A 23,338-nucleotide genomic window follows, 5' to 3' on the forward strand; every position below is an offset into this window, starting at 1 on the left:
TCAAATTACTAAAACGCGCACTCAAACCTATTGTGGAATTACAAATAAGAGAATTATATTTCCTGAGGGCATCACACTGACGACATGCATAATTGCAATGGACTGTCATTAAATATTATTTTTTTTCTACCTAGTTAAGAAATTTGAAAAATCGTCCCCGATCCAAGGCCCGCACCACGAATTTGAAAGTGGGGGGCCAACGCTAAAAAGGTAGGGGGCCAAGGCTTCTTACCCCTTATACTACAGCTTTAAAACTACTTGCTTCGCAAAAAGTGGGGGCCATGGCCACACCGCCCCCCCCTGGTGGCGCGGGCATTGCGATGTCCTTGTTGTAGTAATCGCTTAGCAAACTACTCGAGAAACTACTAAAACGTTATGCGTGTCATCAGTCAGCCTGCGCGCAGACTCGACTTGTTTTCCCAGAGAGGGTTTTCCCAGAGATGAATTTAGTTGAATGGGAAATCCAGGGTTTCTCTCCCAGGGGCAAGCAGTGCCCTTGAATATTCAATCTCAAGAAATTAATCTTGTAGAAAGATAATTGATGGCTAGTTTCATTAGAAATTCAAAAAATGGAAAATTTCCCTTTTTGGCTGTCGGTCTTTGATAACGGACAATTATCTTTCTGAATTTTCCATTCATCTTAATTCATCTCTGGGAAAACCAGTTGAGTCTGCGCGCAGGCTAGTCATCAGCATGACGTGCTCAGAAAATAATTTTTTTTCGGCATACAACCAAGGTCAGGTAACATGTCAATTAGGGTCTGGCCAGTGGCGGCGCCAAGGGGAGGTATGGGGGGTAATTACCCCCCACTTTTCTGAAAATATGGTTTTTCATTTCTTCTAAAAATGGATTTAAAAACGCTGGGTAGGGGAAGATAAAATTTCCTAAGGAAAGTTAACTTGGTACAAATCACTGAAACGAGGCAAAACGGGTGTGATCCCACTGGTCGTGCCCATTACCCTCCCAGTCTGTAATAGCTGGTGCCGCCACTGGGTCTGGCACAAGTATAACTGCCGAAGGGACGCTTTGAATCCTTGTTAAGGGGGGCTGAGCCCTCCAACATCTCTCTGAATTTTAGCATGGCGGCTTGGCCTTTCTGAGCCCCACGGCACCACTGGTAAACAATAGCACCTGAATGTCCTTGTCTTGTTCTTCAGATGTCAGATTTTGTTCTTGCGACCTTCCTTTTAGATTTCTCTTCAGAGTGAGTCCCCTCTTCTTTCGTTTCATTTTCTCTTCAAGAGTCATAATCACGATTGAGTTCAATGTTCAAAATTTGTTTCTTTTGCACATAGTGCGAGTTCCACATGAGCCACCCATCAACTAATCAAAAAATATACACAACCCCATAACATCCACCCTGACCACAAGCCTCCAACCTCGCCCTCACAACCTCGGATTTTCCCACAGAATGTTGTTTGTCGTGGTATATCATCGCCGGGCTAGATTTTTCATCGTACACCCTTACACTCTTCTTTTTAAAAAAAATAACTTTGTAAGAAGTCTACAAGTTGGTCAAAAGTTAAAGACAAATTAGAAACAAGCTGAGGCTGAGCTGCTGTAAAATTCGATTATGAACAATGTTTTATTTCAAAAACGAGGGTTTTTAGCCATGTGTTGGTGCTTTTTCGGTGAATATTCAAACTTGTCGGCAAATTGAATTTGTCTCGCTATCTTTGTTGGCAAATGAGGCCTGAACACCTCCCTGGAACAAAACAGCTGGCAATTGTACTGCTTATACCCTATTTAATTAAGAACAAATTAAGAACAATCCAGCCTCAGATTTTCGAAAAAATTAAGAACAGTCAGCATGAACTAATATTTACTGGATCTTATAAAAAGAGTGCATATTTCAAGAAGAGATTACGAATAATCTTCATAGTTAGTGGCGGAAATTCATTTTTTAAGTGGGGTGGGGGCAATGCATACAAAAGCAAGCAATTTTGCTGACAAATTGTATGGGGGCGGTTGCCCCCCTACACCCCCGCAAATTCCGCCACTTCTCGTAGTTATGGATAAAATAATAACAGCCGCCCTTAACCGCCATTTACTGGCTCTTATAAAAAAATGCGTCTTTCGAATTCAACATCAAAGCCTTCTACTGTCGTCACCCATTTGTTTTCCTCAAAATCAAACCTCGTTGGGAACCAGTCGTAATTTTCCTTGATTGCGTCCTCGGTATGCTGCGGGGGAGTTTTGTGGTAATAGACATCAAAACATGAGAAGAGAGAAGTGATAATAGAACAAGATGGCAGCAAGTGAGGACGACGCTGGTAGTCAGCAATGCCAAAGCCACGACCATGACGACCCAGAGGGCGATCAAAGCCTTGAAAATGGCAGCGATGCTTCCCAGTGTGCTGAAGAGCGAATTCGTGTCGATCGTCGAAAGCTGGAGATTCTCTTGCAAGGTTGTTATGTGGAGTCCAAATCGTTTACGGTTCTGTCGATAAGGGGTTACTAGGTTAAGACTTACGAACATGACAAGATTTCCAACACAGCCCTTAAGCAACTCGGCGATTTGTTTGAGTTCAGCGTGCTTAAACCAATTTTTACAGCCGTCTGGATTAGAGTTAGATTATTAAAAAGCACGGGATTGGTGTTTGAATAATATTCTACTAGCGTAGGCCTTACTTACAATCATATTTAACAACGGTCTTGGTAAGCGTAATCTGTTGATTTTACACGGCTCCTTTTCCTTTTTCACCACTACTGTGAACTCCAGTTCGGTTAACGTACTAATTTCGGTTCTATATCATTTTCAGCTGGTCTAAAAGAAGGTCAGAATAATTCAGAAAGCGGCGAAGAATTCTTTCAGAAGGTATGTCTTCATTTATCCTCATTTTTTTTAAAATCAATAACTGTTCTTCGTAGCGTTATAAACGCTTGAAAGAGAAAGTTGAAGTACGTTAATTGACATCAAATTTCACGAAGAACTAACCGAGATAATTAATTTCCCATGAACTATAATATCTAAAAGTTTCAAATCTCCACAGCGTCAATACAAGGGTCGGTAAACTGAGACTTATACCTACAGTTGAAATTCGAGAACCTTTTGATGTAATTGATCTGCACGCAGACATCAGTTTTAACCATTTACCTAGTTGTGACTTGCAAAAATAGCACTCTTTCTTAGGATTCATGTTGTTTGAAACCCTTAAAAGCTTGCAGCTTTTTTGTATCGTCAGTTTTGGCAATACGCACAAGTTTTTGGCAGAATTTTTAAAAAAGACTTGAGTTTGGGTCTTGCGATGACCTCCGCCAACATTAGATTGTTTTCGTGTAAAGGAGAAGGGCAGACTTTTCTTTGGCTTTGATATTGAATTTCTCTTTTGTTGAAAACCAGTTTCTAGCTCACAAGTTTTTCCAAGGTGCATTGTTATTAATCGCCCTGATTTCCTTGTGTCAATTGGAAATTGGTGTAAAGCTCGGCTCTCAAAAAGCAAAAAAGAGGAGGTTATATGTATATCCTTATTAATCCGGTTTGTAAACTGATAAGTCATGCAGTTTTATTGAAGCTTTACAACAATGAAATTCACCTGGCAAAGAGTTTTCTTGGCATTTTTATTGTTGTTGCAGTTATCCTGTATAAAAAGCCATTTTGCAGCTCCGTTTTCCTGTCTATACGATTAAACACTACATAACGACTCAATAATTCTTGTGATGTCAATTTAAAAGGATAAAATGCCTAATTTCATGGCCAGTTAAACTCAAACTATCATACCTGTTATCATGCTCAAATTGTGTCATTATTTATTTAAATGGCTTTTTTCAGGGTACCTAAAACATGCTAATTCTTTGGTGTCATTGTTATTTCTACCTCTGGGAATCTGCATTTCATCAAACTATATGATAAGATATCCTAGATAGTTACTTTATTTACCAGTGTTTTGAATTCAAACAAATATATAGGCTAAAGCAAATTAAGTTTCCCAATATTTTCTGTAAACAAACCAACAAGCAAATCCTTAATGTAATCTTCAAAATCTCCCAAAATACTCCACCAATTTAATTTCATGTTTTTCCTGGATACAAACCCATATATGTAATCCCTTTAACTCCCTTTGTATTGTCTATTAACAATGTCAATAAAAGCTCCCTGGCACATGTACATATGAGGTGATCAACTTCCTCGCAACAGATATCATGTTAACACATCTTCTTCAACTGTATATTGCAGGGCCTATGCCACAGGGATGGAAAGGGGGGGGGGCATGGCCTCCCGATTCTTGTGAAATGAAAAATTAAAATCAGCTTAAACTACTTAAGACAGATAAATCTGTAGATTACAGCAAATACATTGAACCAAAGTCCATAAGTAAAGTAGCACCATAAATTTTTTTTACAAAAATTAAGCTAAAGAAGGTAAGAGAAAACAACTTTGTACATTGTTGGCCCCTCCAGTGTAGGGTCAGTGGTGTGGGCCCTGTATTGTGTGAGTTCTTTGACCAAGCAACATCTTCAGTCAGAACTGCTGAAAAGTTTTTAAAGCTCTTTGCACAAAAATCTGGCCAGCGGTCTTCAAAGAGGGAAAATGCTGTTTGCAGAAAGTATGAAAAGGGTTTTTCAAAATGGACATCCCTCTTCAAAGAAATATGTTGCAAGAACTAAGGTATTTGCCATCTAGGAGTGATTAATCAACAAATCTTCAAACTTGACAAAAAGTAAATGATGCCCTGCCCACTTTGTTAGCAAATGGAATCTGGACACCCTTCTTGAGCTAGCTAGCTAAAAATGGTCATTTTACGTATTTTACCATAGATTTTGAAATTTTGAAATATAGGATATCAGTCATGGTATATTTAATATCTTTCTAAGTATAAAATACAAAGACCACTCAGGTTTTCAAACAGAGTTTTCAAAATCAATTTTTGGTCATGTTAACCAAATATTTCTCAGGACCCAGGACACAGCCCTACTCAGGGATGCGTCACCCCCCCCCCCCAATGTCTGCAGACTTCAAGAAAGTTGGTCATGCAGCAAGAATTTTTGGATTAAATAGGAACTTTGACCAAATTTCAACCTAAAGTTCATTCATTTGTTAGTTATGGTTGTTCATAGTCAACTTTTTTTTGTAATACACTCTTTTTTATAAGAACAATTTTATAAGAACATAAGCCTCAAATTGGTCAAAAGTCAAAAACAAATTAAGAACAAGCTGAGGCTGAGCTACGGTAAAATGCAATTTTGAACAACGTTTTATCTAAAAACGAGGACTTTTAGCCATATGTGGGTTCTTTTTTGGTGAATATTCAAACCTGTGCGAAAACGAAGGCTGTCTCACTCACTTTGTTGGCAAATGAGGCCTGAACATCTCCCTTGAGTGAAAACATTACCAATTGCACTGTGTACAACTTGTTAATTTCAGAACAAATTAAGAACAATCCACCCTCATATTTTTGAAAAACCAGTCAACCTGAACTCGAATTCACTGATTCATACAAAAAAGAGTGTATTGCAAATAACTTGCTATAAGGAGCAAGCTAACAACTATAAGAAATCATTGCAAGAAATAACTGCAAGAAGTTTTCTTGATGAAGAATAGATGCAAAAATTTCTGCTGGCTCTGCTTGCAGGGGCATCGTCTTCCCATTTTGCCCGAGAGCCTCTGAAACCTCCTGGCAGCCTTCCAGCCATATCTGCCCCTTCAATTCTTGTGAAATTTTATAGATTAGAGGACATTTTATAAGCTGACATTATTGTCATGAGGAGCTCAAAAAAAACTGCAGTTCATTTTTGCAGATTTCCTAAAATTGGCTTTTCAAAAACGCTAACTTTAGGAAAATTTCCGCAAACTTAATTTCCTTATACTTTCATGCCATCATTTGCTCTTACTTATCATTATGTGTGTATATGATCATCTATTTCTTTGTAAATGAATTTTCTATGGAGAAATAATCGGTCAAAAAAGTAAAGTTGGTCACTTTTTTCTGAACGCCCCCCACCCCCCAACAAAATTGTCTAGGCACATCACTGCCTAGGCACTCTTAACATCTCATTGTATTAAAGGCAAAATATGTTCACAGAGTGAGTCCCTTAGTCTCAAACAAATTTAACATTTGATGCTTAGAGCAAATAGTTTAACTCTAAACTAAAAAATCTTTTATGTAATTTTAAGATTTAGTTTAAGTCATAAAATCTGAATAATCATTTTGATGGTTGAATTAGAAGATTCAAATATCTATCAGGATATTTAGTTGCATTTTCTTGAATCATAGATGGGTTTTGAACAAACATTGATATCAGATTCTTGAATTTATCATCATTTTGTAAAGGTGAAAAAGACTTCTGTTCTCTGAAAATCCTACCATCACAGGCACAGTGGAGCATTGAAAAAAGTGGGGGGTCTAAAAAAAGTGTAAGGGGGCCTAAAACCATATAAAAAAGGCTTTACTGGTAGTTTATTACTTACTATTTGGCATTTTTTGCAAAAAAGCCCCCCCCTGCTCCGCAGTGCCTGCATGATGGTCTAAAAGTCAAACAGAAGTCAATTGAATTCTTGGATTCTCAGCTGCAGTATTTTAGAGTGACCTGGGTAAAGCACAGGGCATGTGATGCAGTCATTGAGAATCATTGAGAATCAGAAACTCATTGGAAAAAGTCTTAAAGAAATACATGATCTTTGAATATATATGATAATTCACTTTGTCATCTTTTTTCTTTCTTTCTTTCTTTCTTTCTTTCTTTCTTTCTTTCTTTCTTTCTTTCTTTCTTTCTTTCTTTCTTTTATTCTTTCTTTCTTTCTTTCTTTCTTTCTTTCTTTCTTTCTTTCTTTCTTTCTTTCTTTCTTTCTTTGATCCCCTCCTCCATAATTACTTTCTTTGATCCCCTCCTCCATATTTCAGTTCTTTCCTGCTTTTGGATGTTGCCAGGATTGTGGATAATTGATATGAGCTTTGTAAAGCAATCACATCACATTATCACAGTCAGATTCATACAAAAGTCTGACATTCTAAAAATCCATTAATGCTTAAGGGCCATGCCAACTCTCCATTAATTGCTGAAGAAGTCGATTTAGGCTATGTAGACGTGGCAGAATAAGCAAGCCATAGAAACTTGGATAGCCATTTAAATAAAAACCTTTTTAGTGCTAAAAATTAGTGGGAAAAACGTTTCCACATCATAATCAAAGACTGTTAAAGCAATATAAGCAATGGATTCTGCTCTATTGTTAACCATATTGAAACTCGTGAAACAAGTTTTGAAAATGGGATGCCTGTATATTCAGAGGACCTAAAATTTAAATTTTCTGAGTCCTGGCACTTTGGAAATAAATTTTTGCTTGCTTAGATTTCAAAGGCACTTTTTTGGAACCGGAACAGGTGCAATTTTTTTGGCCTGCTTAGTGGCCGCAAATTTTTCTTTAAACAAAAATTTTGTCCTAAGATCAAAGTTAGCTAAAGTCGAACAGATGAAGTTTGGTTGCATGACCAGTGTTTATTTTGATTGCCTTAACTGTGAAAAAATTCTCATCGTTAATTAGGTGATGGAGAATAGCCAGTGGCGTAGCTAGCCAAATAGCAGTGGTCATGCCCTCCCTTCAAATTTGAAAAAAATGGGTGTGGCCAAATTTTACCACGCCCAATTTTTTAGTTGATGAGTTCCTTTTGAACATTTCAATTTTAAGGCTTGTGACTTATAAAAAAAATTTTGATTAACTTCTGGAATGAGCCTTTCTTATTTCATAGCAATCATCTTGTTACACCATGAAATGACCTTTATCTTATAGCTGTGACACTGTTTTGGTTTGTTGGTAATTTATACAGACAGAGTTCTGACAATTTCCAAACAGAACTGTACAAAAGACATTGAAAAACATTAGTTTAGTAAAGTAGATAAACTTAGCTTAAATAAAAAATTCTGTTGTTCTCCTAATTTCTTTCAATTTGCAGGCTGAAATACATTTGTAAATTTTAGAGATAAGCTAAAATTTGTAAATGAAACAATAAATGACATGAAACTGAATGGGAGCTTTTTGGTCATCCTTTCCACAAATAGTCGTATTATCAATCTATTGAAGGTATTTTAAAGCCATCATGATTAACTAACAACCTCAATAGAGCTGATAGATAAATAAAACAAACAGGCAAATGAAAATGCAATGTAAATATTGATATGAAATATATAGGAAGCTAAAATAATGGATACGCCTAGTTGCAAATGTTTTCTGCAAAGTTAGACTTAATAAAAAAATACCTTGCAAAATAAGTTTAGCTTAACAAAAACATTGATGTTTCCACATATACTTGTGGTAAATATCCACATAATTGGATTGTCTTTACTAAATCTAGCAAACAAGGGTTGTAAATGAAATAATTTGATCTTGTAAATTTTCAAATATATCAAAAGTTGTAATAATGAAATAAAACTGTTTAAATAACAAGATCAGTAACATGCTTAACTTGTTTCTGGTCATTTTATTTCAACAGCTATTAGTAAAAAGGTACTTTCAACTATAAGTGAAGTCAGTAGAGCTTTGAGTTTGACTTTAGTTGTGTTTAAAACAGTGTTATTGCTTGTGATAAAAAACAAACAATTGAAGAATAACTTTAAGCAAGTTTTGGCATTCCCTATCCATTAACTACAATCTTATTGTCCTAATCATAATATGGTAACAATGCTTATAAAGGGCTTAACAGTTTCTAAATATGCTGCTAAATGTCTGGAAAGTTTAAGCTGTCAAATCTGTTGGTTTGGAAAATAACACTGCTATCTCCTCCATCCATCTCCAGTGAACAGCACCAAGATTTGGCATTCATTAAATCAAGAAGATTCTCTGCAAATGTTCAACTAGTAACAATTGATTACTGAAAAGGCTGAGAGTTTGGTTTGGTTGCATAAAATGATCCTGCTCGCTGATTTTATGTCCAAAAATGACCTTTTGTGCCTGTCACTTCTCCACATAGTGCAACACCATTAAGGCTGAAAACCCTGTCATTGCCATAAAATGTTCTCGAGATTAACATGAGTCGTGGCTGTTTGGCAATAAGCTATTCCTTGCATTTTACTTACAGAGAATTACCTCCCAGCTCGTGGATCTAGGCATAGCAGCGCCGCCATCGATGCCTCGCATTCGCGTTCACGAAATAACACAGGACAGTTCTGATGATTATAATGATGGTCATGCCCTCTCGAAATGGCATGACTAGCCTTTGTTCTCTCCTGCGTCACTCCTATTGTTAGGCATGACCAAACATAGGGAACCAGCGTTATGGGCATGACTAAAACACAGGGTTTGGTCATGCTCATAGTTATGGGCATGACTAAATTGGAAACCCTCTGTTTTAGTCATGCCCGACAATAGAAGAGCGCCTTCGGAGGGCTCCATATTCTTGGTTGGAACCATAGGGCTCCAAAGGCGAATGGCCTGAGCTATTTCATCAGAAGAATAGGACTTTATTCTTACGAAAATATAATTTTTTGAAAAATGTTATCTCTGGAAATAGATGGTCATGCCCGGCATGACAAGCATGACCGCTAGCTACGCCACTGAGAATAGCTAGATCGAACTACAGGGAAACATCATTTTTGATAAATATATGCAGAGTATTAGGAGCCAATTATGAATTATTGACTGATGTGACTAAGTGACAGAATAAATGTTGCGAAAACTTTAAACCATGTGTTTTACAGAAGGCCTTTGACATAGTTATTTTGAAGATGCTCAAAATGCTGAGGGGCGAAAAAGTCTAGGGAGAAAAACCTTGATAAAAGTATATCTTAGGTAAACTGAGAGTTTTTAAAACAGACTCTCATTACTAGTTACTGTATGTGGACATGCATAATAAAAGCAGCTTCTATCTGTCATTCCTCTTTGTTTACTAAAAGAATACAAAAAACACAGTTTTTACGCATTTTACATTTACAGAGACGGATTTAGCAGGGGAGCAAAGGGGGTGCAACACCCCCAATATTTCTTTGTTCTTCGGTAAATTTGCTTCTATTTTGTAAAATCATTTTTTGATAGTCAGTAGTAACAAAATAACGCCAAGATTGTATACTTATCATCTTTACCTTAATGTTAAAAACCGAATTTTAAAAATGGGCGTTTCCAACATTTTCCAGTGACTTGAAGGGCGTGGCACCGAAACCCATTTAGTATTTTACAGCCCCCAATCATTGTTGCCTAAATCCGTCCCTGATCATATATTTTTTATCTTGATATTACATATTACAAATAAACAAGCCCACTAACAGTATTTTAAGTCCTTGCTTGTTCAGACAAATCTCTCTCTTGTGACCATATCTCTGTGTTTCTGACTTATGATGTTACATTCTTACTGAAAGGTTGCAGCTTTGTCTTAATTGGCTTAGTATCAATAAACAGAAAATACGATACAATATCTATAACAACGAATGAAAATAAGCCCATATATCTCCAGTTTTATGTACTATCCATTCTACAGAAGACAACTCAAATGTGTAAAATTGTGACATTTAACCACATATGAGGTAGTGAGTCAACCACAATTCTTTTTGCCAAATCGTCTTCAAAGGATAATTTTGTTTTGGTTCTGGTGTCTATAGGCTCTCTCGTAGACTAGTAAGTCTAGGGAAACCATTCTCTATCGAGTTGAAAAGACTCCTCGATGTATACCAAGTCATCGGCGATCAATAACTGTTCAAATCTTCCAAAACGTTTGTTGTTGCAATTGGTTCTTGTCGATTTATTCTCTGATCAAGACCATGCAAGCATCGGAGTGTGTATTCGTGATCACGTTGGGTATTGGTGTTCCCTACTTTGCAGATCAGCCAACTAATCTCTCAAGATTTTCATATTGTGACATAGTCAAAAAACCTCATTTATTGTTCTTTTAACATATGCTTGACCCTACCATATTGAAGTTAAATGGCTTTACTACGTCACCTTGGCTCACTTTTCTCTCATTAGCATCCTTCAGATCTGCCTCTTTTCAGCGGCAAAAATGAATAGCAGTTTTCTGCGTGCACATATAGAAACTGCGGGTAATTATCTAAAATCGCGAGGGAACTTCTCAAATTCTTTTGTAACAGCCCCTGTACATTCTAAAATCATCCCCAGAAACAGGATGCGGTCTCATGTGCGCCTGGGTACCAGCATAAATGAAAGAGAATTGGGCGTTTCGTCATAATAAATCGAAAGCTGTTCTGCAGATGCAGAAAGGAGTGAGGTATTGCAAAGTCATTTTGGGGACTGAAAAACAAGATCGAAAACACAGTGTTTTAATTAGGGCAATAATGGGTTCTATTTTGCTAGTCCAGCCTTATTAGTTGTAGCAACATATTTCCATTGCAAAGTTCTGACATTCGCTGTTGAGGGTATTGAGAATGTATCATTGCGCCCTTGAATGTTGTTATTACATTTTTATTACAGTGTTTTTGAAAATACGCTTCATCAGCTTATAAATTTTTAAGTAGAAGTTTCTTGCTCCTAAGTATAATTTTTTTTCTGTAGATTCAGTCTGCTTCAAACACAGTTATCAGCTGGCCATCAAGACTCAAGATTGGAGCAAAGTCTAAGAAAGGTACAATATTTTGTTCTTGTTGTTTAGGTCTTTCTGAACAATAATTATCATATTCTTTCATTGAAAATGGAAATTTCAGTAGATGTAGGCTATTCATTCTTTGTAAATCATGAATCTGGAGTCATTATTTTGAATCCTTGAGTATATTATGGGTATTTTGAAAGATGTTGAAACATTTTTGTCAAATCTACAAGAGTAAATATGAAAAACTGCCCCAAGCGCTACACAGTTAACTAACGATCGCATTAAGCTTGGAACTCGGAATAGCGACTTAAAAACGTCCTGTTTTTACACCAAATAGCTTAAACCTGTAGTTATATAATGTTGTTTGGTTGTACAAGTTCAGTGAAACAGCTTTTCCTGAAATGAAATCAACGCATCTCTTTCGGTGCATTTGTTAGGAATATCCCAATGATCAGTCTAGAAGAGACTCGTCAACCTCAGGGTGCAGCTAGAATATTTTTCCACATTTCATGGTCGATTTCTGACTCGAAATATTTAGAAGCAAGACGTGTGAGTCTTATAAAAAGACCATAAGAATTTGATGTACGTTGGTCTGAAGCCAGCGAAAAGGTTTCGGTTTCCAGTTTAGGTATGAAATAATAGGTATGAAATAATTTTCCCTTTTCATTTGTTCCTGTACATCATTGTAGTAAAGTTTCCCATCTTTTGGGTATCATTTCCTGTCACCAAGAGAGTAATTGTAACATTGAAATGGAAAGCAAAACAACTTTGCCAGCTGGCAAGCCTCAAATGACTTGAAATTTCGCTTGAGGCTTGACCCAGTCGCTATATCTTCGAAAGGCTTTGTTCAAAGCGTGAAGGAAGGCAGGTAGCCATATTGAACGCGTATTAATAACATTGTTATGTGGATGCCCTATTCATATTGCCTGCCATCCGAATGTCGTCATTATTAAAAAGGATCTGTCTTCAAACTAACGTAAAATTCACATCAATTTGAATCTTCATGATACGATACTCTTTCTAAGAGGACTTTCTAAGAGGATGTCTATAATTTATTGCTATAGTTTTTTTAATGCGATTTCTTATGAAAATGAGTTGATATGATTTGACTTCATGCGCCGCTTTGATTCGGTAAATGCCAAGGTAGAGTGGCAATTCATATTGTTTTTTTTCGTGAATCAAGGCAGAATGAAGAGTTAAGAAGCTACTATTGACATTTTTTGTGAATACTTTTGTTTTTATTGTTTATTTTTTAGGGTTTTTTAATTCAAATATTTGATTGATCCGGTCGCGCGGTTTGCCAAACGCATTTTTAAGCATGCACCAGTCTTGGCTTACTCTTTCTTCGCGACGCGGCATATGAAAGGCGCAAAAGCGAACGACGCACATTGATAGCGTAATTTGGAACAGATTTTTGCCTTGTGTAATACCGTACCGTAATCATCAATATCCTTCTTGGCTACGGTTTAGCCACACGCTGGGTAATCATAACATAAAATAGGTATTTCTTTAAGGTGCCCATTAGCGGTTTACCGCCTTCCCGCTTCAAGTCTCAGCTTTATTTCTTTCTGTGGCTTACGGCCCTGCGATTTTTTGGCAAACTGCTTCTGCCTTAGCAATTTACGCGGCTTGCGTCATTCAATAGGAATTTAAATATGTTTGCGGATTTTATAGTGCGGTTTCGGAAGCTTGTTTTACTTTACTATAAGACGATAAAAACAACTCCATGAGCATTTTTATGTTTTAGTGACTCCAGAAAGTTGCACTTAGGCTCATTATTTGCACGCTTTGTTGTTTGTGAACCTTCTATTAGCCTATTGGTCCTGCTAACAGAGAATAAGTATGCTTTGTTGAAGGTTAGTACTTTGCCACAAGAACACCGCATAAGTCAGTTTGTTTAGCGTTTTAAGCTCAATTCACAATGAAAGCGGCGCGATGCGGTGCGGCACGTCGCGTTGCGGTGCGTCGCATCAAATAGTTTTTCTTGCGATTCACACTAGATGCGTCATAATGCGTTATTTGAAAATGGCCTCGCAAGATTTTCTCCCCGCTCTTGTTCCGCAAAGCCATAAAGGCGTCAATACAAGACATTTGCCAATCCGCGCTTAAATAGGCGGGGAGTGCTGTATGGCGGTCTTGCGGTCGTGCTGGTCATTGATTTTTGTGCTTTTTTCTGCCAGATCGGCCGTGGGGATTGGGGATTCGTCCGGTCCCTTTCGTGATGGGGTGGCGGACGGGCTCTTGGTCTGCTTTTTTTGATTTGGTGGGGCGCGGGGTCGGGGGTCCGTGTGATTGTTGGATTGTCTGGCGGTATTCCCCGTCTAAAACTTCCCACTCAGAGGGGTAGATCATATCACTATAGCTTTTCTTTATTTTCTCTTTTCTTATTTTTGCTTTATGCAATAACCTTCAGCTTGTTGAAGTTTGCATCATTTGGTAGACGTAAGCGTACCAAATGCAGATATCTGCTACAAAAACAGTATCTAGTAACAGTCATTCCAGATAATTTTCACGAGGATCTTTTTTTCTTAGATGAGGTTTTAGCATTCCCTTGACGTTCCATACCAGTTTTGTTTCTCCAACCATATTAAATCTAGTATGCTATTTTCTTTCGAAATAGGGCTTTAAAAAGCAAACATTTTGAAATATAGCTCAGGTATATATATGAATATTTACGACTTCCGTCGCTACCATAATCACTTTCCTAACTGCGTACTCTTCGACTTAAAGCTGGTTTTTTATCATGATCCACACTTTTTTTACTGTCTTCATCCTCTTTCTTTGAGGAGCACATTTCCTTTCTAGTATTTCCTTCCATCCTATGAATAATAAGTAATATGACGCATGCAGGATGCTTTTGAAAGAACACCGATTTTAGTCTTATCTTCCTTCCTTGCCTTTAGATTTCATTGCTCTCTGTTGCTTGATAAAATTTTGCGAACAACAGGAATCTCCCAAAATCAAGTTATCTGTTTGCAGCCTTCATCTGACACACCACTCCGTGGATAATTCACAAAAATAATTTTTTTGTTAAAAGCATGAATGCAATCCCATAGATAATTTCAAAGTTTTGCCTCTTCGCGCCTTCAACAAATCCTTATTGAGCCTTTTTTTGTCATTTTATTTCGAAGTTTTATTAAGTCCGTAAAATCTAAACCTATGAATTTTAACATTTATTTATTAATCATCTTTAAAACAATGAAGGTGATAACTTGCAAATAATTCACGTGACATTGTGTCTATCGACTAAGAAAGTTGTTTTTATTATTATGAATAATTCTTTCTTCAAAATCGCTGATTTCCTCCGCTCAGAGATGTTTCAATGCCCAACTGCAACTGACGTCTTTGACCTGAAAGTTTGGTTAAAAGTTGAGTGTATTACAATCTAGAGTAAGAAATCGGGCTCAACTTGTTAAAATTTATTTGTACGGTAGAATCTAGATCACAATTTTTAAAGACTAGTCAGTGTCACAGACAATGCATCCCCTACTTTTTGCAAAATCCTTTTTTCAGTTTCCTTTTTTCAATTTGCTATGATTTTTCAGTTTCCTCTCCTCCATTTTGCGACTTTCATCGGGGCCTCTCGTCATCGTATCAACAAGAATATTTGTGCATTTGATGTACTAAAACTAGAAGTTGAATCTATAATGCCCAGATCATTATAACAATTACTATAACAACCCAAACTTCAAATTTTCATGACAGTTTTATTTTTTGTTGTGCTTGCGTCACATACCAAATTGAGAATCTCTTGTCAGATATTGTTGCTCGTACTGTCTGCATTTAGAAGATGCTCCTTCGTTGCTTTGCGTTATCTTTTCTTCTCTTTGTGACTTTCGACATCGTGAATTTTTGAACACTAAAGTTTCGTCTGAACATCAAGTCACTGCGAAACCGTTGCATGTTTTGCAGGCTTTTCCTCAAACATTTGTTCACCCTGGCTGTGAAAGATAACTGATTCATTTTTTATTTCGTTGATTTGACTTTAAATAGAGAGAAATTTCTTATCTATTTTCCGTAGGAAGACTTTTTCGCAGAAATCGTTGTCCACATTATCTCATTGACAGATGTAAAATTTGATAATTCATTTAGAAATGTTAGAATATTTTTACATTTCCGCGTTGCTTAGGAATGCACTCATAGTTTTTTTAATCTGTAAGAATCGAAATCTAGCTACCAGTTTGTCTTCAAAATGTCTACGATCCAAAGTTGTTGTGAGATCGATGTAAGAAGTTATGTTATTTACTGATCACCGTCCTGTAGTTTGATTGCGTCGGACTCGCAATATTTATACTTATGAAATACCACAGGACTCTTTGCCAACTCTCTTTATTTTCGTGTCTGATTCCCATTCCTCTTTTTGGTTAGTGGAAATATTACATACTTCGCTGTAGTAATGAGTTCGTATTTTACTCGCAGCGTGGCATTAGACTTTACTGATAGTCAACCCCATCCACGAAGCACTGTAAGAAAGAAGATTATTGCCAACACTTGATATTATGGAAAACACTGTCCACATCTTTCTGTCAACTCATACTTTCTGTCAACTTATACTTTCAGCCTAAATGTATTGTGACGAGGCATGCAAGAAGGAAAGCAAATATAAACAATATTTCAGTTTCTCTTCTTCTTCAATATTCTCCAACTTAACTTTACAACATCTTCTGCTACCTATCCAACCTATATCTCCACTTCAACTTCCGTCTCTTCTCTCTCGCTCACTACTCACAACAACAATAACTCTCGTTCCAGTCTCTCATTACTCACATCCTCACAGTATCTTTTCATCAATACGATCTGTAGAGCCTAACTCTTGAATAGTTTGGGTCGATGTTAATACACTAAAAATAAAACCTCGATATAAAGGAAAATTGTAGAGCTGAACACTGTTGCTGTCTATTGAAGTTTGCTTGCAAAAGGCTGTTAATGCAAAGACTTTTATTAAAACTTATTTGTCCAGTTTTTGAGGTATTTGTTTTGTTGAAGCTGTTTGTTGTTGGGAATAGTCCGTTGCTGGGAGCTTTCTTTAAATGGAGGTTAAAACTGTGGCAGCTTTTTACGTTATTCTTTGTTTTTTTCTGCTGACCACTTGCAGTTCTAGAGAGGCTGCAAGGAACCGTCTTTATTGCCGCACTGGAGAGGCTGCAAGGCTTCTCCGGTGCGGTAATTAGTTCTGAAACTGAGTTTTTTGGCGTAATACCACCCAAGACCCAAAGCTTAGTGCTTCTCCTACCAGACTGCCACCCTGTAGAAATAGCCTCTTTCACAATAATGCGTATCTGATTCAGGCCTTACATCTTGTTATAGGTCTGATTCTGATGTATCACATATGTTTCACATCAAAGAAAATATCCTCCTCTCTCCAGAAAGTTGTTAATTGTGGCTCAAATATCCATCTTGTCTTTAGACAACATGTTTTATGAACTGCTGCGTCCTCTATTTATATCATTTGTTATATTTTCCGTACTGATATCAAAAATAAGATTATTGTACCTATGATTAAGTTGCCCACGTTCCTTTTGTCTCGCTGTTTCTTTAATTATTTGGCCACAACAAGTGTGACACCACCCAACTCACGACTCACGACTCAAGACCTATCTGGCGGTGTGAATTGTCTTTATCTCCAGAACTGCCTTGAAAATCTTCAATTTTAGAAAACATATTTATAACTTGTATCTAAATTTGGTTTCCGCGTTAAGTGGTGTATGCCCTTTGCTCTGTAATTATGAATAACAAATTACCAGTAAAATGAAGGATAATTTGCGAACAATCGCGATGTTAATTTGGAAACAATAAAGAGTTCCGTTGTCATCTAACCTCAACAAGTCTACGTCGTTGCCTACCTGTTAATTGTATGCGCTGTATTCTTTCGACTTGCTCAACCGGTGAATCCCTGTATTCAGCGACAATCTAGCTATCAAGGGCAGGTCAATTCGTCTTATTGCACAAGGGTCAGCTGTTTGCACAGCCAACCAGAGCGGTTAATGAGGTCTGGAGCATTGCAAGTTTCCAAACGTTGCTTCAGCCTGGAAAAACACGCTAAAGCCAGGCCTAGCCAATAATATTCATATGACATATCATGCTTCTACCAGACCATGCATTGCATCTACTTGATTTAAATGCAAATCAGATGCTTGGATACTGCCATTTTGCTGCTCATGATGGTCGTGGAGCTTTCGAGCATTTTCCGGCTCCAAGATTCACTGGGCCTGCGGCTTTTGGTGCAACACAACCATTTTTGGGTCAGTACACTCAATAAATAATTTTGCTTCTATTTTGCTATAAGACCTCTATCATAATACCATTCCACTTCTTTGATTTTGATTATTGGCTGATTCAACTTAGGATACTTGCAAAATGTATTTCAGTTTTTTTATTTAGTATCTGAGTCAATGTTAGGATTACTCTTGTGGTGCTTGTTATTCTTGTTCCTGACTTCCATCCCATGTTCGTCATTATTATTGTCCCAAGGAATTATAATGTTTCAATACCATGATTCACCTGTCAAATTTTCATAACAGTTGCCTTTAGCTTTCCGGCAACATTGGCCTCGTTTTGAGTTCCTTTTAAAAGTGTCATATTGATATCGAGTTTGTAGCCTTTAATCGGTGACATTTCAGAACGGTTTTGGCCATTCTGGTTCGTTCAATTGCTCTTTTCCCTTTTTGCAAAGTAAAACTTTGAAAGCTGTAGGATGAGATAGGTTTAGACTGCTGTAGCGTTCTAGGGTTTTTATCACGACATTGAATCATCGAACAACTTGCGAACCGTTGAGTTAGGCCGATAGGCCTAGGCTCCGAATGGATCTCACAGAAAAAGATCACATCCTTGGTTGATTCTTTTTCTATTATTCCAAAAAAAATAACTGAGCTCAGTTTTCAGTTTCAGTTTCCAATTCTATTCATTTATCAATCAATACTAAGTACAACTCCACCAAATAACAACTACATTACAATTTCTGTACATTTACTATATTACAAAACGACACATACTTAGGAGAATACGCTACTACGAAAAGATTACACATGATCAAAGACATACACGGGAGATACAAACTGGAACTAATGATATAAATTTAAAATAACTATCAAGCAAAACGTCCACCACACGTGCAAGGTCTTCTTATCGCTACTAGACTTAGCAAAACATGTGTCTTAAACACTCGACTAAAGCTTACTAAACTTATAAAATATAGCTAACGGCTAACTTGTTACATTACTATAAAGCGATCGACTTATTTGGTGGTTATATTCTAGTTTGATGAACTGGGTTTCTCTCTTTTGATTTTATTAATTTTTAAAGATCTTAAAAGTTCATTGCAAATCTTTTTTATTATTTCACACTAGAAACATCTGTCTCTCTTTCCCAGTGGCTACCATATTCTAGGCAATGGTATTGTTTTTCAGTATTAGACTCTGCCAAGGGTATCCTTCTGTTTAACCAACGGTACCTCATACCTACACTTGGCTAAGAACCCATGAGTGATTTCCGCATAAACGATTTTCGACGCAAGCGATTTTCGACACAAGCGATATTCGACACCAGCGATTTTGCAACATTAACGACCTAAGCGAAGCAGATAGCGATGCTCGCCATCACAACGCTTTGATAAATTTTCTTGATTTCTCACAAACCAAAACATCTTAATTAACTTTGATATGCAACAACGCTTGATATTTTGCTAAATATTTCATAAGCGTTGTATAAATAGTTAATTTATTGGTTTTTATGGTTGATTGTCAATAGTCTTACACTGACCTAGTAGGTGCCACAAAACCACATAAAATCTACACCACATTCAAAATTAATGATGTATCTAACTTTTCTTCTAAAGTGCCCTTTCTTGTATCTTTCCGCACTTTTTACCTTTATCCAGTCTGCCTGCCACTGATTACTATCCTACTGTCAATTGCCAGCTGACCTTTAAATTTGAATTTTATTGAACGGTTCGACAAAGGGAGGTTACCGTAACTTCATATGAAAACAGTCCTAAAGTGAAGGTGTAAAGCCGAAAATCAACTCCGGAAAATGATCCGTGGATCGGATCAGATTTTGTGTTGCGCACGCGCTTTGGATGCAAAAATAGTCACATGACTGATCCGCGACGGATCGAAACAGATGGTAAAAAAAGTTGAAATCATTTCATCTTTTTTTTAACCGTTCCGGTACAGTAGTTTTCATTTGATCAAAATCGAATTAGAACTTTTTAAACAATAGAGCACTTGCGTCATGAATACCAATCTGAAACGATCCGCGGATCGAACGGAACTGGCCAGAACAACTCGATCTGATCCGATCCGCGGATCGTTTTCCAGAGTGGGTTTTCGGCTTAAGAATGAGAACGTTTCTGGTCTTTACGTTAAGGAGTACTTCCGGTGTCTGAATAACGCTAACACATGATAAAAAGAAAACCTATGATGATCAACGACATCTTGTTTTGCGTATTCTTACTCTTATCAGTGAGGAACGCGGTCCCAAAGTGTCATTCTCTCTTTCCAACGGAAGATTCCATTTTTATATCATTTTCAACAAAACGAGGCAGGGGAACATGTTTATCGACGACATTGCTCACAATTTTGAGGAAAGTTAATTTTTCTACGAATCTTTGTCTGGTGATATCTTACGAACGAGCTTGTGATGATGGCCAGTCAAAGACCAGTCGCATGCGATAACAGGCCTGATTTTACAGACGCAGATTTCGGAATACATCACGGACAAGCATGATATCAAAATTTTAGAGAAGCCGTGACGCGAATTCAGAAAGTGATTGGGCTACTAGCCGGCTTAGCTTTGACTGAGTCTGGTTGCTGTTTCTCTCAAAACGGTAGATAAATGTATCTAGACCACTGTTTAAACAGAGTTAATCCCCCGTCGGAAATGGCACGCCAGCCTCGTAATAATGCAGCGGCTAAAGGGGACTGGGCCCCGGTATCCGGGACTTTGTTGGTAGGCGTTCTAACTCGTGCTCTCTGGTTAGGCTCCCTCTCGGCTCTAAGCTTGCCACAAACGGTTGTTTGGCCTTCAGGAGCGATTAAAATTGAATATTCTCTCCCACTCACCCACTAATCCACTAATTCTTATTACCTTTTCTTCCTTCAATCTGGCTGTCATTCTTTTCCCTTTCCACAGGATCTTTCCATCTTATTGGCTTGTGCATCAGTCGGGAAAATGTTTCCCAGTGGTGACACCTTTAAAATCGGTATTCTCCTGGCAGTATAAGGGCTGGTGCACCTAGCAAGCCCACTTCCTGGAATTTAGGTTAAGATTCCAAGTTTGGTCAAGTTGTAGGCTATTTCTGGCTTAGTGCAGCTCTCGTCTCATTGACCCTTCTTCTAGCCATGTTCAGTAACAAGGTTTTTTTTCATTAGAGTCTTTTTAGATTCGGTCTATTTTGTTTATTGTTGAGGAGGGTAGGATTAAAAAATCCAATGGGACTTGGTTCTGGCCTAAACGGAAGTAGACTTTCGCATTACAGTAGACTTTGTTGTTGTGTTCGCACTACACTCTGCATGCCAAAAGGCTTGAGCTAAGGAAAAGGTTGTGTGATGGTAACATCCTCTGTGTCAGTTTCAGTTCATTTCATTTCATTTTATATGTTTAAGAAGAGAACCCCTTCAGCAATGCTGATTTTCAAGACGCCACCAGTCCATTTCTATTGTCAAATATCAGGTTTCGCGGTGCTATGTTATAAAATAAGTTCCACCCTGGACTCTAATGATGTATACGAAGGCTTTTTCTAAAAATTCGCCTGATAATTGTTTTCAGTTAATGGGAATGGGAGCATTTTTGTAACATAGACAATTTCTTCTCTCAAAAATTTCCTGGGAATCAAGAAACGGAATTTCACCGATAAATTAGGCTGCAATGTTGAGAAGCAATGCAGAAATGTCTGGTGAATGTTGGGCTCAATATCAAGTCGTTTGAACACCTCTGTATTTTTCCCCAACTTTTGAAATAGTTGATTGGTGAATGTTAGATTGAATATTGCATCAAACTGTACGCTTTCAAATGTCAAATCGTTATGCTTTGAGTTACCTCAAGGTCCTTCTCTTGTCCTATTTCTTTTTAATATATTTAAAATACTGGGCGATGCTTGGCCAAGGTCAAACGCTCAAACAAATTCATTTTGCTTTGCTTGTTGGTTCAAATGTTTGGTCGTTTGCACACATACCTGACGTTTCTTTATGATCGCTTATTTGTTTATCCTGAAGTACAAGACGCTGTTGCTTGCACAAGCGCAAATGTTAGATATGATTTATAGGTGAAATGCCAGATCATTTACAAACCTGTCACAAATCAGCTGAAATGTCTCATAAAAAGTCAGATCAAATATTAGAACAAAGGTTAGGTCTTTTGCACTGTCCTTAAGATTTCTAGCGGTGCAACGCCACCTATTTACAAGCAATTTTTTTCTTACGATGATTATATTCAGGCTGTTGTGCCAACAACCTGATTTTTCGAATCGTCTTTAATCAACTGTCAAAACAGTCGAGCCGGGCTTTATTGCAGAAAAACAGATTGACATATTTCTACTTAAATAACAAATTTGACCAGAGGCGTAGCTATCAGGGTGTTTTAAGGGGGTTTCATGACAGCCAGCAGGGACATCCCTAATCTTTCATGAGCGTGTTGGTAAATCTTCTGTTGGCTCACAACCTTCTTAGATAGTCGGTGAAATAGCACCAAAATTCTTCTTCATCTATTTCTTCATCGGTAAACCTAACTAGTGATGACCCCCACCCCTCTCCCCCTAGTCTGGAACATCAAGCTACATGTTTTTGTATGCCCTTCACGGAGGCAAAGCTGCAATTTGATCTCCCTTTGGCATTTTCAAAGTGGTCTTGTTTCAGATAACAGAGCCACTTCCAATGAGAAACAGAATTGCGAAATGGGAGGTAAATCCAGGGGTTTTAACTTAGACTATCTTAGTTCTATTATTTTATCTTGAAAGCAGTAAAATGAGACTCGATTTTCTTTCTCCTCGTTCACATATTCCTACTTGCATTAAGTTTTACGACAGCTGCAAAAGTACCCGTGGTACTTCATATGATTACCACTAAAATGGCTTAGTTTCGATCTTTCTCTACACAACATGACCGCGAACAGAAAACCTTTGAATGTATGCTTCCTTTAGACGTTTCCTTGAAAGATTTGGAAAACTGACAGGTATTAGATGTATGCATATGGAACATGGCTTAAAAACTTTATCAAATTCCGGTCCCTATCATACAAAAGTAAGATAGCGCGCTTGGCTGTATTCTGTATTTATGTAACACAGGTTTGCTGCAGCTGTTCAGGGCAAGTGTACATAAAAGAAAAGAGCATTACATAATTGTTATTTGCCTCTTCTAGATCCACACATCAAGGTGGCCGGACTACCCGCGGATATCAAGACAGCAAAACAGATGATTCTCTCAGTGCTCGATGTTAAAGTGAGTTTTGCTGATAATTTTCTTAATTATTGATTACCGTATCTCAAAAATCTTATCTTTGTCAGGCCCAAGTATAGGCGACGCAGAATTTCATCATTTTTTAAGGCCCCCCCCCCCCGCCAAAGAGGTTTTTATGATTAAAAAGTAGGTATCTGGTGCATAAAAGATAATTATTTTCGAAATATTTATCAAGTTTTAAGGCTGGAAAGTTGCATATTTCCGTACAAAACCGACCAAACCGAGTCAGTTTTCGGCTCTCGTTCGCCGTGAATTTCGTATGTTTTCCAACATCGCAATTGCTTCTTCGCCACCCTAGTCGAACGGATGAATATTTCGTCTAACAGCGAAATACCGACATCGGGAAAAATGTGCCGAAATCAAGTCGATTTCGTTCGGCCGATCTCCATTTTGCACATGCTCATTTGCAATAAATCGAAAATA

At 37.5% G+C, this 23,338-nt stretch overlaps 1 protein-coding gene and 1 long non-coding RNA gene across 6 annotated transcripts in view; one reads left to right on the plus strand and one right to left on the minus strand.

Annotated features, from left to right (window-relative positions):
* LOC135680970 (protein bicaudal C homolog 1) overlaps positions 1 to 23,338 on the plus strand; it is a 64,356-nt gene that overhangs the window by 8,086 nt on the left and 32,932 nt on the right. For 2 of the 5 annotated variants that reach the window (XM_089113628.1, XM_089113630.1), the window contains 3 exons: positions 2,763 to 2,818; positions 11,432 to 11,501; positions 22,818 to 22,897. In XM_089113628.1, coding sequence (XP_088969754.1) covers positions 2,763 to 2,818; positions 11,432 to 11,501; positions 22,818 to 22,897 — 206 coding nt within the window. Of the gene's footprint in view, positions 1 to 570; positions 2,409 to 2,762; positions 2,819 to 11,431; positions 11,502 to 17,544; positions 17,708 to 22,817; positions 22,898 to 23,338 lie in introns of those variants that run through there. The other 3 variants (XM_089113627.1, XM_089113629.1, XM_089113631.1) reach the window with 3 other exon arrangements.
* LOC148958094 (uncharacterized) lies at positions 11,171 to 15,334 on the minus strand. Its single transcript, XR_016144846.1, has 2 exons — positions 15,202 to 15,334; positions 11,171 to 14,815 (listed from the first exon to the last, which is right to left on the minus strand). It is a non-coding gene; the product is annotated as an uncharacterized LOC148958094 (long non-coding RNA).

This window comes from Rhopilema esculentum, chromosome 18, assembly GCF_057945365.1.
Source record: "Rhopilema esculentum isolate cy_ngs chromosome 18, ASM5794536v1, whole genome shotgun sequence".
Lineage (NCBI taxonomy): Eukaryota > Metazoa > Cnidaria > Scyphozoa > Rhizostomeae > Rhizostomatidae > Rhopilema > Rhopilema esculentum.